This window comes from Gastrolobium bilobum, unplaced genomic scaffold (genome assembly GCF_033153095.1).
Source record: "Gastrolobium bilobum isolate Gb01-03AN ecotype WA unplaced genomic scaffold, APGP_CSIRO_Gbil_v1 utg369371, whole genome shotgun sequence".
Taxonomy (NCBI): domain Eukaryota; kingdom Viridiplantae; phylum Streptophyta; class Magnoliopsida; order Fabales; family Fabaceae; genus Gastrolobium; species Gastrolobium bilobum.
In genome coordinates, this window is record NW_026896536.1 from 1 (window position 1) to 17,601 (window position 17,601).

The 17,601-nt window shown below is 35.1% G+C and overlaps 2 protein-coding genes across 2 annotated transcripts; both read right to left on the minus strand.

The window, feature by feature from the left end:
• Positions 1 to 699: 699 nt before the first annotated feature.
• On the minus strand, positions 700 to 3,276 carry LOC133300333 (uncharacterized). The gene is made up of 3 exons (XM_061499854.1): positions 2,005 to 3,276; positions 1,611 to 1,911; positions 700 to 1,499 (listed from the first exon to the last, which is right to left on the minus strand). Exons 1-3 carry the CDS (start codon positions 3,274 to 3,276, stop codon positions 700 to 702), a joined length of 2,373 nt encoding a protein of 790 aa, XP_061355838.1.
• An 8,414-nt stretch (positions 3,277 to 11,690) lies between these two features.
• LOC133300332 (28 kDa ribonucleoprotein, chloroplastic) lies at positions 11,691 to 14,336 on the minus strand. The gene is made up of 4 exons (XM_061499853.1): positions 13,870 to 14,336; positions 12,561 to 12,662; positions 12,184 to 12,456; positions 11,691 to 11,994 (listed from the first exon to the last, which is right to left on the minus strand). Exons 1-4 carry the CDS (start codon positions 14,275 to 14,277, stop codon positions 11,935 to 11,937), a joined length of 843 nt encoding a protein of 280 aa, XP_061355837.1. The 5' UTR covers positions 14,278 to 14,336; the 3' UTR covers positions 11,691 to 11,934.
• Between the last annotated feature and the right edge of the window lie 3,265 nt (positions 14,337 to 17,601).

Genomic DNA, 17,601 nt, shown 5'->3' on the forward strand with positions numbered 1-17,601 from the left:
CAAACCACTCCACGAATCACAAGAGTCATTTATCATGATTTTTTGAATTACTCTAACTCACGATAACCATAAAACGTATGTAAAGCCAAAAAATAAAAAATAAAAGAAGTCCATCAGTGGAGAATCCATCAGTAAAGTCCATTGTAAAAAAAAAAAAAGAGTAACCCGCGAGCTGGCTCGTTCAACCCGCGAGCTGGCTCGTTTGAGCTCGGGTTGGCTCGGGTCGGGCTAAATCGAGCTGGCAGCTCATTTTTGCCAACCCAACCCGGCTCGTTTTGTGCGGGTTACGAGCCAACCCGACGGGTTGGCTCATTTTTGCCATCCCTACATGCAAGTGAAAAATGCAGTTTCAAAAAGAATCAGAGCAAGTTCTAGAGGACAACAATCAAGAGCAGAATCACACAAGAAAGAAAAACTGGCCTACAGATTAAGACCATGTCTACAGGCTCAAAAATCTCACAAGGGTATACCAAATCATGCAATCAGCAGCACAATATCACGCAGCAAGTAATCCAATCCAAGAATCAAGAACTAAGCCTAAGCAGAAATTTCTATCAAACCCTGTGATTTAAGTCTACTCCATGTAACACTCAATAATAACCAGAAAGAAAAGGAAAATCTACCTATATAAAGAAAGGAAAAGAAAAATGCAAATAACAGAAAGAAAAGAAAAAGAGGGAAGAAGACTCCCTGAACTCCCTAAGGAGGATAAGTAGCATCAATGAGCAGAGCCTCTGTCTCCACATGTTGCTTCTGGGGTCCTTCATTAACAACTTTGAGGTGATGGCAAATCATTGTGCAAGTCTTCCCCATCTGCTTATCACGCAACTTTAGGGGCTTTCTTTTCTGTGTGTATTTCTTCTTCTCTTGATCCTTTCTTCCAACCTTACGCAAACTTTTCTGCATACTAAAAATAGAGGAAGAACTTTTTGGTACCCATTTCATCTTGGGTCCATGAGAGTTAGGATCAAAATCATTACCAGAATGGGGAGTCTTGCATAACTTCACATTTAGTACACATTCAGAATTAACATTAATAGGCAAGTCATAATCCACAGGTAATGCACAATCACTAATCAATTCAAAATCAACCTTATCAGCCACATCATGAATCACTTTTATGCATGAAACTGAATGATCAACCTGAACCTTAGAATGCTTCATGGAATCAAATATACTAAAATGTAAAATGCTATCACCAAATTCCATGGATAGAGTACCAGAATGAACATCTATCTTTGTCCTAGTTGTTCTCATGAAAGGCCTACCAAGTATAATTGGTGATCTATTAGTAGCAGTCTCACTCTCCATTTCTAAAATGTAGAAGTCAGCAGGAAAAATCAGATTATTAACTCTGACCAATACATCCTCAATCAAACCAGATGGGTGAATACTACTCCTGTTAGCTAATGTAACCACAATACTAGTAGCACACAAAGGACCAAGTCCAAGAGACTTATATACAGATTCAGGCATGACATTAATGGAAGCCCCTAAGTCTAGCATGCAATCATGAAAAACAGAATTGCCAATTACACAAGGAATAGTAAATGTCCCTGGATCTTGACATTTTTTAGGCATAGGCTGGATGAGTGCTGATACATTCTGACTCAGGTTGACTTGCTCATCTCCTTTCAGTCTTCTCTTGTTGGTGCACAGCTCCTTTAGAAACTTGGCATATCTCGGAATCTGCTGTATTGCATCCAGAAGAGGGATGTTCACCTCAACTTTTCGGAAGGTGTCAAGTATCTCTTTATCTCGAGCCTTTGCTGATTGCTTCTTGGACTGAGTGGCTCTCTGAGGGAAAGGCAGAGGGATATGGACATCAGATGTATCAGTGCTCTGCTTCTTGGAGCTAGTGTCACCTCCCTTAGATGACTCAACATCAGCTTGGTTTGGCTCTTCCATTTGCTTTCCAGACCGCAGAGCAATAGCACTCACATTTCCGCTTCCTTTTGGATTTGGAACTGTTTGGGATGGAAGGGAGCTGCTGGAAGATCGGGCCTGGTTCATTGATGTCGCCAATTGCCCGATCTGTGTCTGCAAATTCTGGATTGTGGATTCTGTCCTCTGTTGAAACTCCAGATTGTTGGTGGCCATCTGTTTCATTAAGTCCTCCAAAAAAGGACCACTGACACTGTTTTGCTGCTGCACTGGTGGTTGTTGTTGTAACTGTTGAGGAGCAGGTTGCTGGAAGTTTTGTCTCTGTTGTGGAATGAACTGCTGCTTTTGTTGGTATGGAAAATTTTGTTGACTCTGCTGATATGGAACATTTTGCTGATTCTGGTTCCATTTGAGGTTTGGATGATTCTTCCAGCCAGGATTGTAAGTGTTGGAGAATGGATTACTCTGCTGCTGCTGGAACTGTGGTTTCCCAGGAAAGACTGCAGCTACTAACTGGTCTGCAGGAATGGAGCCCTCTTGTAGAGAAGGGCAAGCATCAGTGGAGTGAAAATGGTCACTGCATATGCCACATGGATTGCCGAACTGTGGAACAGAAGTCTGGACTGTCTGGGTAACTGCCAACTGTCTCACCATGGTTGCCAATTCATCAAGTCTATTTTCAATTTGCTGATTGTCAGCACTTGATGCCACTGCTGAAGGCTGGGTCGGAGTTTCTTGCACCTGGTACACAACACTGCTATTGGCTCTCGTTCCAAACTGTTGAGCATTTGCAGCCATGTTTGAGATCAACGCCTTAGCTTCATTGGGTGTTTTGTTAACAAGAACTCCTCCACTGGCAGCATCAATCAGGTTCCTATCCATATGTAGCAATCCCTCATATAAGTAGACAATCAGCAATTGCTCCGGAATCTGGTGATGTGGACAACTTGCACAAAGTCTTTTAAACCGCTCCCAGTACTCATGCAAGTTTTCCTCATTTGCTTGTTTTATGCCACTTATCTCCTTTCTTATTGAAGTGGCTCTTGAGGACGGAAAAAACTTCTCCAAAAACAATCTGGCCATGTCATTCCAAGTTTCGATAGATGAAGGCTGAAGGTAGTACAGCCAATCCTTAGCTCCTCCATCGAGGGAAAAAGGAAAGGCTCTCAGTTTGACCTGCTCCTCATCAACTCCTTGCGGTTTCATTGTGTTGCAGACTACATGAAACTCTTTCAAATACTTATATGGATCTTCACCTGCAAGACCATGAAACTTGGGAAGCAAATGGATAAGACCAGACTTAAGTTTAAAACCAGTATCAAGATAACGAATGCAAAAAGACTGATACTTAACATCAGGTGCAGTCAATTGCCTTAAGCTTCTATTATCCATGTTTTTTTTATTGTGACCAAAACTTCCTAAATTATAAAAATAAATAAAGAATTAGGAAAAATAAAATAAAAATAAAAAACAAATAAAAATAAAAAATAAAATAAAATAAAATAAAAGGAAAGAAAGAGCAAAAAGAACCAAAATAAAAATAACAAGAAAAATAAAAATAAAATAAAATAAATTAAAATAAAATAAATAAAATGAAAAAAATAAAAATAAAAGGAAACTAAATCTAACAAAATCTAATCTAACTAATCAAAATGTAACAAAATCTAATCTACTGTTGATATTCACTAATTAGAATAAAAAATATATATAGAAACAGAAACAGAAAAATCAAAATCAAAATGAAAATTGAAGATTTTTTTTTTTTTTTTTTTTTTAGAAACAGAAACGAAAATTAAAGAAGAAGAAGATGATCAAGAATCATAAAACGATTTAGACCGATGCAATTTCCCCGGCAACGGCGCCAAATTTGACACGAGCTGTCGAACTCGCGCAAATTAAAAATTATTTTTTAATCAGGGTTCAGAAAATTTGCAGTAAAGTGGAAACCCTGAGTCGTCTCTCAAGGAAATTGTTTTGGTTAAAATCGCTTATGAGAACAGAAAATTAAAAAGGGGGTTTTGGATTTTGATTCAATAATTAAAAAGGCAGAATATAAATTTGGAATCAAAATTCGTAATTAAAAATAACCAACCTAAGGTTTGGGTTCCATGGACGTTTTTCCTCGAATAAGACGATATCAGAATCGTGATTGATTTGTCAATCGGATCAGAATCCTTATTTCCAATTGACAACCCTCTCTAAGCGATCGCTTAGCATTTGATCAAAGACGATGTTTCTACTCATACAATCGCAGAGTATCAGCCCGCTTGATTTAAGGTCATAGGGTCAATCAACCTAATCATCAAATCTGATGATTAATCCCTTTCCTTAATCGCAATCGCGAACCTCAGATTGAATATCCACGATCGCACGATATCAATCTGAGTTGGGAAGGGAAACAAAACTGATTTGAAATAAACGCAGATCCTCAAGACTAATCCATGGAATCCATTACCCTTAGGTTGATTAAAAGGTTCTTAGCCTCGCATGGCTAAGGTAAACATGATTGAAATAAAAAGAAGAAGAAGAAGAAAAAGATGAAGAACGCTTCAGAGAAAATACTTTGATCCTCAATTTTGAAAATTACAGAATGACTACAATGTTTCCTACTCTGCCGTCATATACCCCTACCCAAAGCGGGTTAGGGTTCAGTTCTGACCGGCCCATATGTCTAAAATACGAAATAAAATACATAAAAATAAAATAAAACTTCAGCAAAACGTGTCCGACTTGGCGCACGAAATCGACTAGCTTCCAATCCGAATTGGGCTTCGAGCTATTCATAAGAATTGTAGCCCTTTGTGTTATCTGAAAAACCCAACAAGAACGGAGTCAATCCGACAACTGTGGACCAAGATATGGCCAAAATACAGAAGTAACGTAAAGCTGAAAAATTCTGACGAAAATAAATTAAACCCAATCAAAAACTAAAAATGTAAAATAACTCAAAACATCATTATTTTATTCAAATAAATCCTAAAAATACTAATCAAGAGTAACAAATAAGTGTAATAAAATATGAGTTATCAATCTACATGCACTTCGTTTGTTTATTGCATTATTTGTTTGTAATTGTGTGCTTTATATGTTTTTTCAGAAAATATCTTAGAAATGATTTTGAGTCGAAAACCTCTAGATGGTACCAACTATGAATAAGTGAAAAACAAATTTTTTTTTGATATTGTTCTAAAACATGGAAGCTAAAATTTGTCCTGACAATGCGAGGGCCATAGCAACCTGTAGAAGATGCGTCTTAGGAAACTAAGATACATTTCTTAGATTAGGAAAGGGCAGATATGGTAGTTCGCTGCTATATTATTGTCAGTCTTTCCAAATACTTGCAGAAGCAAGTGTACATGATTAAGAGTGGAGTAAAAATGCTTCAGACTCTTAATGACATGTTTGCTGCGTCTAGCAGCTCTGCTAGACAGAATGCAGTCGGTGCAGGTTTTGCTAAGAGTCTTGTTAAATCCAAACGGAAACCCAAGGGTGGTAACAAAATGAGTTATCAGTTGTCAAACCAGTTGCTATGAAGAAGTCGCAAGGCAAGTTCTTCAAGTGCAGACTGAAGGGATACTGAAAGAAAAATTGTCCAGAGGTGATGAAAAGAACCAGACATGGGTATATTAAGGCCTGATCAGTGAATGAATCATCGATTCAGGAATAACTGATTATGTTTGTTACTCTTAGCAGTAGTTCAAACATGGTATGCCTGTCAGCAGTGGACAAAGATATTTTAAGCTTGAAAATGGGAACTTGTGTCTGCATTTGCAGTAAGACAAGTTATTTAATGACTATGGTTTTGGGTGACTGTTTATTTGTTCCGGATTTCAAGAGGAATTCAATTTTTGTTAGTTGTTATGGTTAAAACATAGGTTGACAATGCAATTGATTCCTCAGTTACATTTCGAAGTTCATCTTCGTCTTGTTTTGTTCTGGTACATTGTTTAAATAGTTTTTATTACCTATGTCCTATACCCTTTTTTTAAATTTGTTATGTTGAATGGAAAGGATGATGAACAAGGATTTTCACCAAAGAAATAAAAGTTTCAAATGAAACATAACTTTGGCCTTTGTGATTGAGTCACATTATCTCAAGTAGAAAATATGTTTTAGTTAAAAGAGAGACTGAAAGTTCAAGAATCTTTTAACTAACAGCTACATGTTAGTCCTATTTGAAAGGTAAAGTGGCCAAGCAATCCTACAAGGGCCAAAAAGGTTTGCGCAACTATTCAATTGGAATTGGTACATACTAAAGTATGTGGACCACTTAGCGTTCAGACCAGAAGAGGTGATGAGTACTTCATTATATGAATGTTTACCCTGGATTTGGACAGATGAACCAAGTGCGCTATAAGTCTAAAGCTTTTGGAAATTTCCAAGAGGTTTAAGTCTGAGGCAGAAAAGCATGTAGGTGTTCAAATCAAACCACTTTGGTCTACTAAAGTGTTTGGCTACCTGTCTAGTAATTTCAGGTCTTACCTGACTTAAGAGGGGATAGTTTTCGTAACTGTCAACTCTAAGAACGCGTTAGTTGAATGAAGTTGCAGTATCCAAAAATCAAACATTTCTAGACTTGGTGAAGATCATGTTCAGTTATTCATCTTTGCCAATGTTGTTCAAGGGAGATGCCTAAGAGAAGGAAATCTGTCTTCTTAACTTGGTTCCGTCAAAGTTTGTTGTAAAGACACCTAAAGAATTATGGAAGGGGTGCAAGCCCAGATTAAACCATATTCGGATTTAGGGTGCTACGGCACACGTCCTACAACAGCAGTCAAATGAGATGAAATCTTGTATGGAAGTGTGCATATCTTTTGGCTACCCTAAGAGAACTAGGGATGATTTCTTATTTAGTCTTAAGGACAAGATAATCTAAGTGAGCACTCACATGATTTTCTTAAAGGAGGACTAGATAAGAAATTATAAGCTCTTAAGTTAGGTTATTCTTGATGAGATTTATCTCAGATCAAGAATTTTCAGAATCTGTAGAAGCTTCATCCACTGTTTCCTTGATTGTTCAAGAGGGGATAGATATATCTCTAAGTGAACAAACAAGAGAACCATGATTGGAAATTCAACATGATAATATATAAGTGAAACTAGTAGAAATATTAGTATCACATGTAAAGGAACAATATCAAGGATAAGCGGATCCTCAAGAAATTGAATATCCATCATTTGACCCACTCTTTGTTTTACCTATAAATACACAAGGTCTAGTGCAGTACATTCATAGTGGGAGAGAACCTTGTTAACTCTCAAGTTGTCTCTTGTTGAGTGATATTGATCCTACTAGTTACGATAATGCACTAGAAGGTGTTGTTGATCAAGTGTTGCTCAAGCTATGAACAATGAGATAAAATACTTGTATTTCAACTCTGTTCGGTCCTAGTAAAGACACCAAGAGGGGTAAAACCCACAAGGTGCATGTGGACATAAAAGGCAAAGAGAGGATGGACAGAAAGGTGAAAACCTTCAAAGCTAGCTTGGAGGCAATTTTTGCCAGACGCCATGCTTGAGTCTATCCAGATTCTCTTAGTTGCTATAAGTCTCAATTATGAGATTTCATTTTGGGAGTTGGATTTCAGGATATCTACATACAACAACCAAAAGGGTTTATAGCAAATGAGTAGGAACACACGATATGCAAGTTGTGAAAGTCTATTTCATAGACTTAAGCAAGCATCCAGGTCTTGAAACATCAGTTTTGATCAGGTTATCAAAATTTTGATTTTGAGAGAACCTTGATGAATGATGTGTATTTGTATGTAAAGGATACAACGGAAGACAGTAGCTTTTCTGGTACTTTATGTAGATGATATGCTCCTTATTAGAAACAATGTGGAGGTAATATCAAGCATAAAGAGTTGGCTAAGTTAGTGTTTTGGTATGGAAGTACTGGGGAAGCCAATTATATTATTGGTATAAAACTCTTATGAGGCCGGAAGAATAAGTTGTTGGCATCACCTCAGGCTACTTACATTGACAAAACTCGTGCCAAAATTCAACATGAGAATTCTAAGAGAAGAATTATAATTCTCAGATGTGGAACTCATCTTCCTAAGGAGTGACCAAAGACTTCTAAGAAGGAAGAATGCATGAGCAAGATATCTTATGCTTTGGCAAAGGTAGACTCACGCATATCATGTTCGGCGTTAAACCAAACATCTGTCACGCAGTGGGAGTAGTGAGATAGTACCATTTTGAACCTAGAGGAATACTAGATTATTGTTAAGCATGTACTCAAGTATCTTTGGAGAACGAGAGATTATATGCTGGTATATTCTAGTGGGAGTCTTGAAAAGCTGAGTTTTCAAAAAATTCAGTTATTTCAAGTGGATATTGACTCAAGAAAATCAACCTCGAGCTATGAGTTTTTCACTAAACTCAGATAGCATTAGAGGTGGATCTTGCAGACCCAGTTACTAAGAGTTTGCCTGAATTTGTGTTCGAGAGGCATGTTACTTCTTTGGGTCTTAGGAGGATCCCAGACTTGCATTAAGCCAGTGGGAGTTATTGGTTTTATTGTGCTCTTGGAATAAGACGATGAAACAATAAAATCATTTTCTGAATTTCATAAATAAGGTTTTATTTATTTATTTTGCGCACTATTTACAAACATAAAGGTCCGAATCAAATTGTGGAGTATATGATCATATGGATACGTTCATGGAGGACATGATCATAGGATCTCACAATTGATGAATGGAGTCACAGCCGTTAAATAAAGTTGGGCACTTTATTCAGGCTGCAATATTTTATGAAATGATTTTGTCCAAATCATTGTAAAATATTGGTGTGAATTAACATTCACATTGAAAGGATCAAGGAGAGATTTGATTAAGGTTGTTTTTCTGTCATAAGGTATCAAATCTCCAGTTAACTATAGTTATGGGATTGCTCTTAATCCTGAGTTTATTATAAATAGGTAATCAAATAGTTTTCATTCTTTGATTTACCAACGGGTGAGGTTCGATCTATTGACGACCAATAACTCGGTATTTTGGGAGTGAGATTATTTGATTATCGGTATTTATGAGATAAACAACATGGAATTTGTAGGATATGTCCCCTTGATATGTTTCGGTACTTGGATATTAAAGACACTGGCCAGTGCATGTAATCCATTAGAGAAACTATCATAGTCAAGGGAATAAATAATTGATTGAGTTACAGAAAACTTGTCAATCAATTATAGACATTCTACAAAGGGGCGATGCATATTCATGTTATAAGTGTTGTTAATCTTGGAGTTCAAGTTCGGGCTTTTAGTGGAGTAGCACCGAATTAGATAATCATTCGTTGATTATCAGGAGCCTTGATTAATAACAGATGGTAGATCCCCAAGCTAGCTTGAGACAAGGGATGGGGTATTTTTCGGATAGATGATGACTTATGGGTTACATGATCTTGGGTTTTACGACTCAAGTTTGTATCCAAAAGAGCAAGTGGGAGATTGTTGGGTTTGCTCTTTTACTAAAGCCCAAATGGGTTATTAGTATGAGAAGAGCCCAAGAAACCTAGAGCCCAATGAGCTAGGGTTTCTTGGAACCCATATAAATAGTACCTCTTAAGTCATCAGCCAAAAAGGTCTCTTTTGTGAGAAAGAGGCAAGCTCAGAATCTAATCAGTGCCCACACACTTCCCCTTCCTCCTCGAGAGATAGTTTGGAAGATCTGCCACAGTCCAGCTTCAAGGAGGTTGTTCGTGCTGCGGCGCTGAGGTGAGCTGTTCGTGAAGAGGAATTCTACAAGGGAAGATTCTACACGAGACCTGCGCACCGAGAGGTAATTGTGAAACAAGGATGATTCGGTAAGCATGCCAATGTACTAGGTCCTAAACCGCTTCCGCATAAATCTAAGATTTCCAACAAAAATAACAAGTATGTTAGTACTTAGTAGTAGTAACGCTACCTGCATGTGGTGGATCTTGCACCAGATATAACCACAACTCGTTACAGAAAGAATTTGGCTGTAAACTGGCCTTGTGAAGAATCATAATTTAACCCGGGTGTGTTTGAGAGTCAAAATTAAGAAAAAATGGAAGGAAGGGGAAGATTTTGTTTATCTTTTCCTCTTATGTGAGTTTTAAAAAATAGAAAAATGAAATAAGGAATTTTTGTAAAACCACCAAATACTTTTCTCACTCTTAAAATCAGTAAACCCAACTATTTTAGCCATTTTGCATTTTTAATTCAGTAGAATATTTAGTTTATGCATGTTGTTATTCCCTTTACTAGTTTGTTAAATTGGGATTTTCTTGTAACAAACCTATTATGAACCACTTAGGTGGTTCCCACTTTCTATCCCCATTATATGGAGCATCTCATTCCACCACTCTCCCCTAACTTCCATCCACTACCAATAACCACTCACTACACCATTGAGTCACCTGTAAACTATCCACTAGGGGTACAATCTCCTAGTGCATTTCATCTATATATAACCACTTATAGCTAACAAAGGGAAATGATCTAAGAACTCACCTGATTACATATCTTAGTATTAATCAGGCTTGCTACCATGACTATAACCTACACATTTGTGCTCAGAGCACATCCGATCCACCGCAGGTAACTCACACGCACACCCCTTGTTCATACCATCAGACTTTCACCTAAGGTGCAGAACTTCTCATTGCCTGTCATCTTTACCATAAGCTATCCTGCTAGACATTAATGTTCATTCATTCCAGAACAAAACCCATAGTGGGTATATAGGCTAGATTGCTGAAGGAATATAGGCATGTTATTCAGAATCTTCTCCCCTTTACTCATTCCCTACAACTCCAACTTTCCTAGTACAAACTTACCGCTAGAATAAACTAAAATGTTTTTCTCCCGTTACATGAGAAAACTTATCTCATGTTACACACCCATCAAAATCCGAGCCAACATTTCTTTTCTTTTCTTTTTTCTTTTTAGTGTGGGACTCATCTAATTATGTCTCTACATAAGACAATGCTATCTCATTAACATGAGAAAAGCATTGCCCTATGTATAATAGTTGAAATATGTTCACCATTAACACCAAAAGTAAATTTTTCCAAATATATATATTCCACGTTTGCATGACTATCATTCCCCATATTTAATGCTTTCACATTAAATATGAAAAATCTTAACCATACAAAAGTAGAAATAAATATAACCGTTAAATTAATATAATCGATCTAACGGAAAAATAAACTGGTAGTGACATTAATAGTACCACTAATTAATAGTAATAATATCCTATCTCATATATATATATATATATATATATATATATATATATATATATATATATATATATATACATATATGCTAATGTATTAAGTAACGATTTTTCATCTTTTATCTTTTATTTAAACAGATACTTAATTCACACTCATGGTCTCAGACTCCACCCATGGGGAAGGTCATGCAGCAATTGTTCTTGGCCTGCTTCCTTCTTTTATTTAAACAGATACTCAATTCACACTCATGGTCATGCAGTAAGATTGACATGGATGGTTTCTTTTGTTATCCATATATCAAATATTGAAGACCTGGAGCGTGAAGTGTCATCAAATTGGTATTAAAAGTTGTTATGCACACTGATTTGTTCAAAATATTCTACAACAAGAAGCAAGCAACCAAAATGATTTCAGCATACTTACATTAGAGATTCTGCAGTTTGTTCAAGTCACTCATACAAATTTTACAGCAAAAAAGGGATTTTGTGAGTTAGTTATTTCACTATGGCGCGAAATTTTACACCTTAGGTGCTGAATATTTCATAGCATGTTACATAGAGTAGATTCAATGTATGATTTTCAGTGAGAAAGGAAGGAAGCAATATATAGCCAATGTTAGTATTAGCCAAGAAAAAAAAAATGTTACCACAAAATATAACAGCATTTGGATCAGCTAGTCTTTTGAAAATGGGAAAAAACTATTTATACACCACAAGAAATGAAAATGAACTCCTCAGCAAACTGAAGCAAGTGCATCATGGTAAGTATAGGGGCATTCCCTTCTCATTTCTTTGGCACCATTTTTGAACATCAAAGAACCTTCCCAATTTTCTATTAACCTTGTGAACGTTTCCCTTCAGCCAAGCTTACACGCATTGCGCGTCCTTCTAGTTCCTGAAGTGCATAATTTAGTGAAGAAGCAATGAGAAAAATCACAATTCTCTATTTACACTGTAAAGAACCATTTCAACTTAAAAAGCTTAAGCTATTAGGTTAAGGCTACATTAATGGTTTTATATAATAATTCTCTAACATACACAATGCGCAACTAGTATAAGAGTGAAGAGATGATGAGTAACATACCACATTATTCAAGGATACAAGGGCAGATTCCATCTCTGATCTTGTTGAATAGCAAACGAAGCCATAGCCACGTGACCTTCCGGTTTCGCCATCATATAAGACCCTAGCCCCAACAACAGTTCCATATTCTTGAAAGGCTTGTATTAGACTCTCAGAAGTTACTGACCATGACAGGTTCCCAACAAAAAGCTTATGTTCAGTTTCAGGGTACAAGGGCTCTTTTGGTTTAGGTTTGTTAGAGAAGTTAACCCGCAAGGTTCGGCCCAAGAACTCCTGAAAAGTTCATTTAGCATGCAAAAGGATTTTGATCAGGACAAACTAATTGAACATAGCATGTGAGTAAATGCTGGACAAGGGAAAGAGGCAGTGATTCTTACTCTTCCATCAAGATTTTCTATTACTGCATTACAATCTTCAATACAACTCATTGTCACAAATGCAAAGCCTCTACTTCTTCCAGTATCCTTGTCATAAAGAACCTAAAAATCATTAACATTGCTGAAAATTAGAAGATGCATCAATCAAATCATAATACGCAATTTTGATTCCAAAGACTTACAAGTTTGAGGTATGTTTACTTACAAAGAATTGCTCTATCAAGTGACAATATGTGACCAATTATGGAGGAAAACTTTGCCATTTGATTTTTCAATTTTTATTCTCTTTCACACCAAGTCACCAATGCCTATCTCTACTAATTTTAAAGTTGATTTGTCCAAAAATTTAATTTCTCTTTTTCTTGCAAATACCTTATCCATAAACATATTATCTAAACTTCAGTACAAGAATCTCTTACTAAATTGCAAATTTAGTTGCTTTTATTACATGTTTCACGTATGTTTCCACTTATCATTATACATATGTAACACAATATAAAGAGGGAATGGAAATATAATTAATAGAAGCTCCCAAGAAAGAAGCAATAAACTCATTGATGAGGAGAATGAGACTAATGAAAAATGAATATGCAGAAATTGGAAATAGAGAATAAGCAGACCAATCCCCTTCACTTACACTGCTGCACCCCTAAATATAAAGGAAAAAAAGTTTAGCCAGGAAACAGTGAAGGCATATCAGGAAGTTGAAGACCCTTTCAGATTTTAAGTCACTCTAAGAAGTTATTTGTGAAATAATATAAAATTATGATAATGCTTCAGCTGATGATCATGATAAGGCAAAATGTTTAGTTCACAATTAAGATAAGCTTCAAGAGATAACATCAAAATCATACATAATTACTATTTACTAATCCAAAATAAAAAATAATTAATTCAAGCAAAAGCTCCACAAACTACTTATCTATGCATGTATGTTCCTTTCCTATCTAATAATTTGGAATAAAAGTGTGTGCATCATTCAGGCCCAAAACCAAGACAGCATACTCTTATCTATGCAATCATTAGTTACACACCCATCACCAGAAAACCCTTATAAAACTTTAGATCACACCCTTCAAAGAAAAAATAAATGGGCTGCAGCCAAAAGTTCATGAATCTTACTACAGTAACTACAAAGCAAGATGACTTAAAAAAGTAGAGTAATTTAAATCAAAGAAATTCATTCCTAGAATACAATCTTTTAGCTCTTATGAATCCAATTTCAAACTACTTAATTGGGTCGTGTAGATCATGTTTGGAAAATATATACTTACACACTCACACACACATAATAAAGTTACATATATACCTCAATTAGTTCTGCACTACCATATTCCTCAATTAACCCTGCAAGTTGTGAACTATCAACACTGTAAGGCAAATTCCCAAAATAAAGCTTAGTGCTGACAGAGGATTCAGTGTCTCCTTCTGCTCCTATTTCCACTTCCTTGTCCTTCTCTTCAACCAAACCAGCATCAGCATCCTCTTCAGCATCCACTAGCACCTCTTCTTGTGCAACAGCAGCAGAAATTCTAGGCACCCACAATTTGTGTGAAATGGTAGTACCAATGGACAAAGGTTCCACAGATGATAATATGAGTTTAGAGGATATGGAAATGTGAGGATCTATGAAGCAGTTCTTGGTACGGAGACATTTGACAGTGTTGATAGAAGAAGAAAACAAAGAAGCTATGCCTGCAGAAGCTGTGGCAGCCATATAGTGATGATGAAACTGAACTGATACAAAGTTTGGACACCTCAACTCTTTTTAAGTGAAATGTGATGAAATAGAGAGAGAGAAAAGTGGATTGTTTATGGTGCTTATGGTGATGTGGCTAGATTGTGTCCACTGTCCACTGATATTGGCAGAGATAATTGTCAAGATAAGATGAGATGATATCCAATACCATATGTACAAATTTCTTTTATGTGCTTTTGTATAACATGTGAATGTGGATTCTAACTACAATTTCAATGTAAGAATTTCTCAAAATTTGACTATAATCATGTGTCTTTATTATTTTGGTACATTCATCCATTGACAATGTTACTAAATTAAAACGAATAAAAAAATATTACTAAATTGAAAAAGAAAAAACATCTATATTCTCATTAGTTGTGTTTGAAATTATTAAAAATTATAGATGATTTGTACTATTAATTTATCAATTTTTAATAATATAGATCTTTAATTATTAATTTTATCAGTTTTATTTTCTTGTTTGATTTTTCCATCTCTTGTATTCTTTATTTATTTACTTTTTAGATATTCGTAGTTGGGGTAAATGGACTAGGCCGGTCTACAGGAGCTTATGGTCTAGCCTATATTAGGTCAGGTTTGACCTATTACAAATAGTAAAATAGAACAGATTTAGGGTTTTAAAAAAAATTATTTAAAAAACAAGTCATAGACTTTTTGATACATGTCGGGCCTATAAGCTTACAGACTGGCATATATCATATTATTTATTTTAAATAAAATTATTATTTTAATAATTTTGAATAATAAAGTAATATTATTTTAGTTATTCTTTTAATTGTTGAATGTTTAATAGACATAAACAGGCTTAGACTAGAGCTTTTACTTTTTAAATATAGATCAGACCAGACTTGTAATTTGGGACCTATACAGGCTAACAGGCCAGACCCAATATTTTCTACACAAACCTAACCTATTTAAGCCAAAGTCTAACCTATTTACATCCCTTAATCCTAATAAATCCCGTTAATTTAATTTTGGATCGGTGACTTTCCACCATCCTTAAAAAATATGACTCTTAAAATTCGAACCTATTACCCTATAAGCACGTTAAATCTTAAAATCTAACTGGATTTTATATTTTATTTTCCTTTTACTTTTTACTTTATTTCTTGTGTCAAATATGTGGCATTTCTTATTAAAACTTTTTTATAAATTAGTGCCAATCTTACTCAAATTAATAGAAATTTAATTCATTAATTTTATTTTTAAATTTCACATGTTTATCTTGTACTAATGTAGCTATAGAGATTATGATTAACCGAAAATTATTTTAAAATTTAATTTGGAGTAAAATAATGAAAATCTTGAATGTATCTCAAATAATTAAGAAATTAATATAAAATATAATGAAATAGATCAATTTATAATATATTCTTATACGTAAAGTCTGAATGAGGAAAGTAATATGTATTGGCACGAGATAAAAAAAAATGAAAGAAAAAAAAAATATAGAAAATTCAAGGACTTAATTTTTTTATTAATTTAAAAAGATTAATAATAATTAATGTAAAATTTTAAATGGTAAATGCAACATATATAGTTAGTTAAAAACATTTATGTTCAGTATCAAGAAATGAGATACCAACAATTATTTATTATAATTAAAAGAAATAAGGTAAGAGCTGTTCCTTTATTCATGCTTTAATGTTAAGGTATGTTATTCATATTATCAACTTTTTCCTACTACCAATCCACTCTCATTTTAATTATTATTGGATCAAATTTTTCGACAACTTCTTTGGCAAAAAAATTTAATTATTGCATTTTAATTAAATAATTACACATTTATTGTTGTTTGAAGAATAATTACAGATATTTTGCACACTGTGACGCCCCAGTGAGGCGTCTCTCATGAAGGGAAGACGCCCCAAGGAGGCGTCACATGTGACGCCCAAAAGGGGCGTCTCATAGTGCATCTATATATTCCCCCATTTCACCATTTCACTCCTCACTCATTCACCTCTCTCTAACCTCTCTCTAACCACAGTTCGTAATACCTCCTATGTATACGTTTAAATTACAATGCTGGTTAGTAATACAAGGTTCGATTTATCATATATTGGAGACTTAGAACATTAGGATAGTCACTTAGAAATTTTGTGTCATGCTATGAATGTTGTAATGATACTTCCCTTTTTTTGTTACGTAGTTATTATTATTATTATTTAATTATGCATTAGGGTTTAGCGTATTAATTAGTGATTTAGAAAATAGTGATAGCGACTTCGTAAATTTTGTATGTATGATGTTATTAATGCGGAAGTGTATTCATAATTTTGAAGTCAGCTAGATGTGCTGATTAGTACATATTTATGAAGTTATTAGTAACCTAAGGTTAAGTATTATGTAAGTATGATATTATTATTGTCCGATGTTTTATTATTAATTAATTACAAATAAATGACTGTACTACGTATTAACATTATTTCATTAATTTTGATTCCAGTAAAATAAATGACTGTATGCTTAATTTTGTGATAATATGGCATTGCTTAATTAATTTGTAAATAAAATGGGGCATTACATGTGATTAATTTCAAAGTTGTTTTATATGATATAGTTGAGGGTAATGGTTGATTCGTCATCTTCATCCGGCTCTGCATCAGATGTAGAGCCTACTGATCCCAGCATGTACATCATACCGAATACGGAGCATGTCAGGAAAATAAAGACCAGGCGTGGGAAGCCATCGGGGGGCCACCTACCGGCGCTATTCCAGAGGTTGTCGCAGACTACCTCACACAGGCTGGATTTATACATGTTTCCCGGATGCGACATATCCAGGTATGCAATTTACGTCGTTTTGTATTTATGTAATTATTCAATACCATTCGTTGACACGTTGTAATTGCATAATTTATCACAGATCGATGCCCCTTTAATTAGTGCTCTGGTCGAGAGGTGGAGACCAGAGACACATACTTTCCACATGACATGTCAATAACATGAGCACGAATATTAACAAGAAAATAGTCCCATGTGTAACAGCCCGTTACGTACCGGTATTGTTAACATTAATTATGATATTAAGCGCAGTTACAATCACAGCAGTTCATTTATGAAACGCGAATAAATTTTTTCCGATTATTACACGAGCATTTAAAACATAAAAAGGCGTAATAATTAAAAGCTGTGACCGTAACCATAAACTCTTGCGGAAGACTTATTTAAACTATTTTTATCACTTACGTTACTTATTATAAGTTACTAAGGAGTTCCCATAAACTCACTTAGCCAATTTCCAACTTTACGTTTTACACCAATTCGAATATGTTACAC

Excerpts from the sequence above, each read along its gene's own strand:
- LOC133300333 (XM_061499854.1), bottom strand. The coding sequence starts at position 3,276 with ATGGATAATAGAAGCTTAAGGCAATTGACTGCACCTGATGTTAAGTAT. Across the intron at positions 1,912-2,004 it reads TGGCGACATCAATGAACCAG|CAAATGGAAGAGCCAAACCA; the intron begins GCCCGATCTTCC and ends CGGTCTGGAAAG. Across the intron at positions 1,500-1,610 it reads AGATGAGCAAGTCAACCTGA|ACTTAGGGGCTTCCATTAAT; the intron begins GTCAGAATGTAT and ends ATTGCATGCTAG.
- LOC133300332 (XM_061499853.1), bottom strand. The coding sequence starts at position 14,277 with ATGGCTGCCACAGCTTCTGCAGGCATAGCTTCTTTGTTTTCTTCTTCT. Across the intron at positions 12,663-13,869 it reads GTAGTGCAGAACTAATTGAG|GTTCTTTATGACAAGGATAC; the intron begins GTATATATGTAA and ends AATGATTTTTAG. Across the intron at positions 12,457-12,560 it reads TAGAAAATCTTGATGGAAGA|GAGTTCTTGGGCCGAACCTT; the intron begins GTAAGAATCACT and ends TGAACTTTTCAG.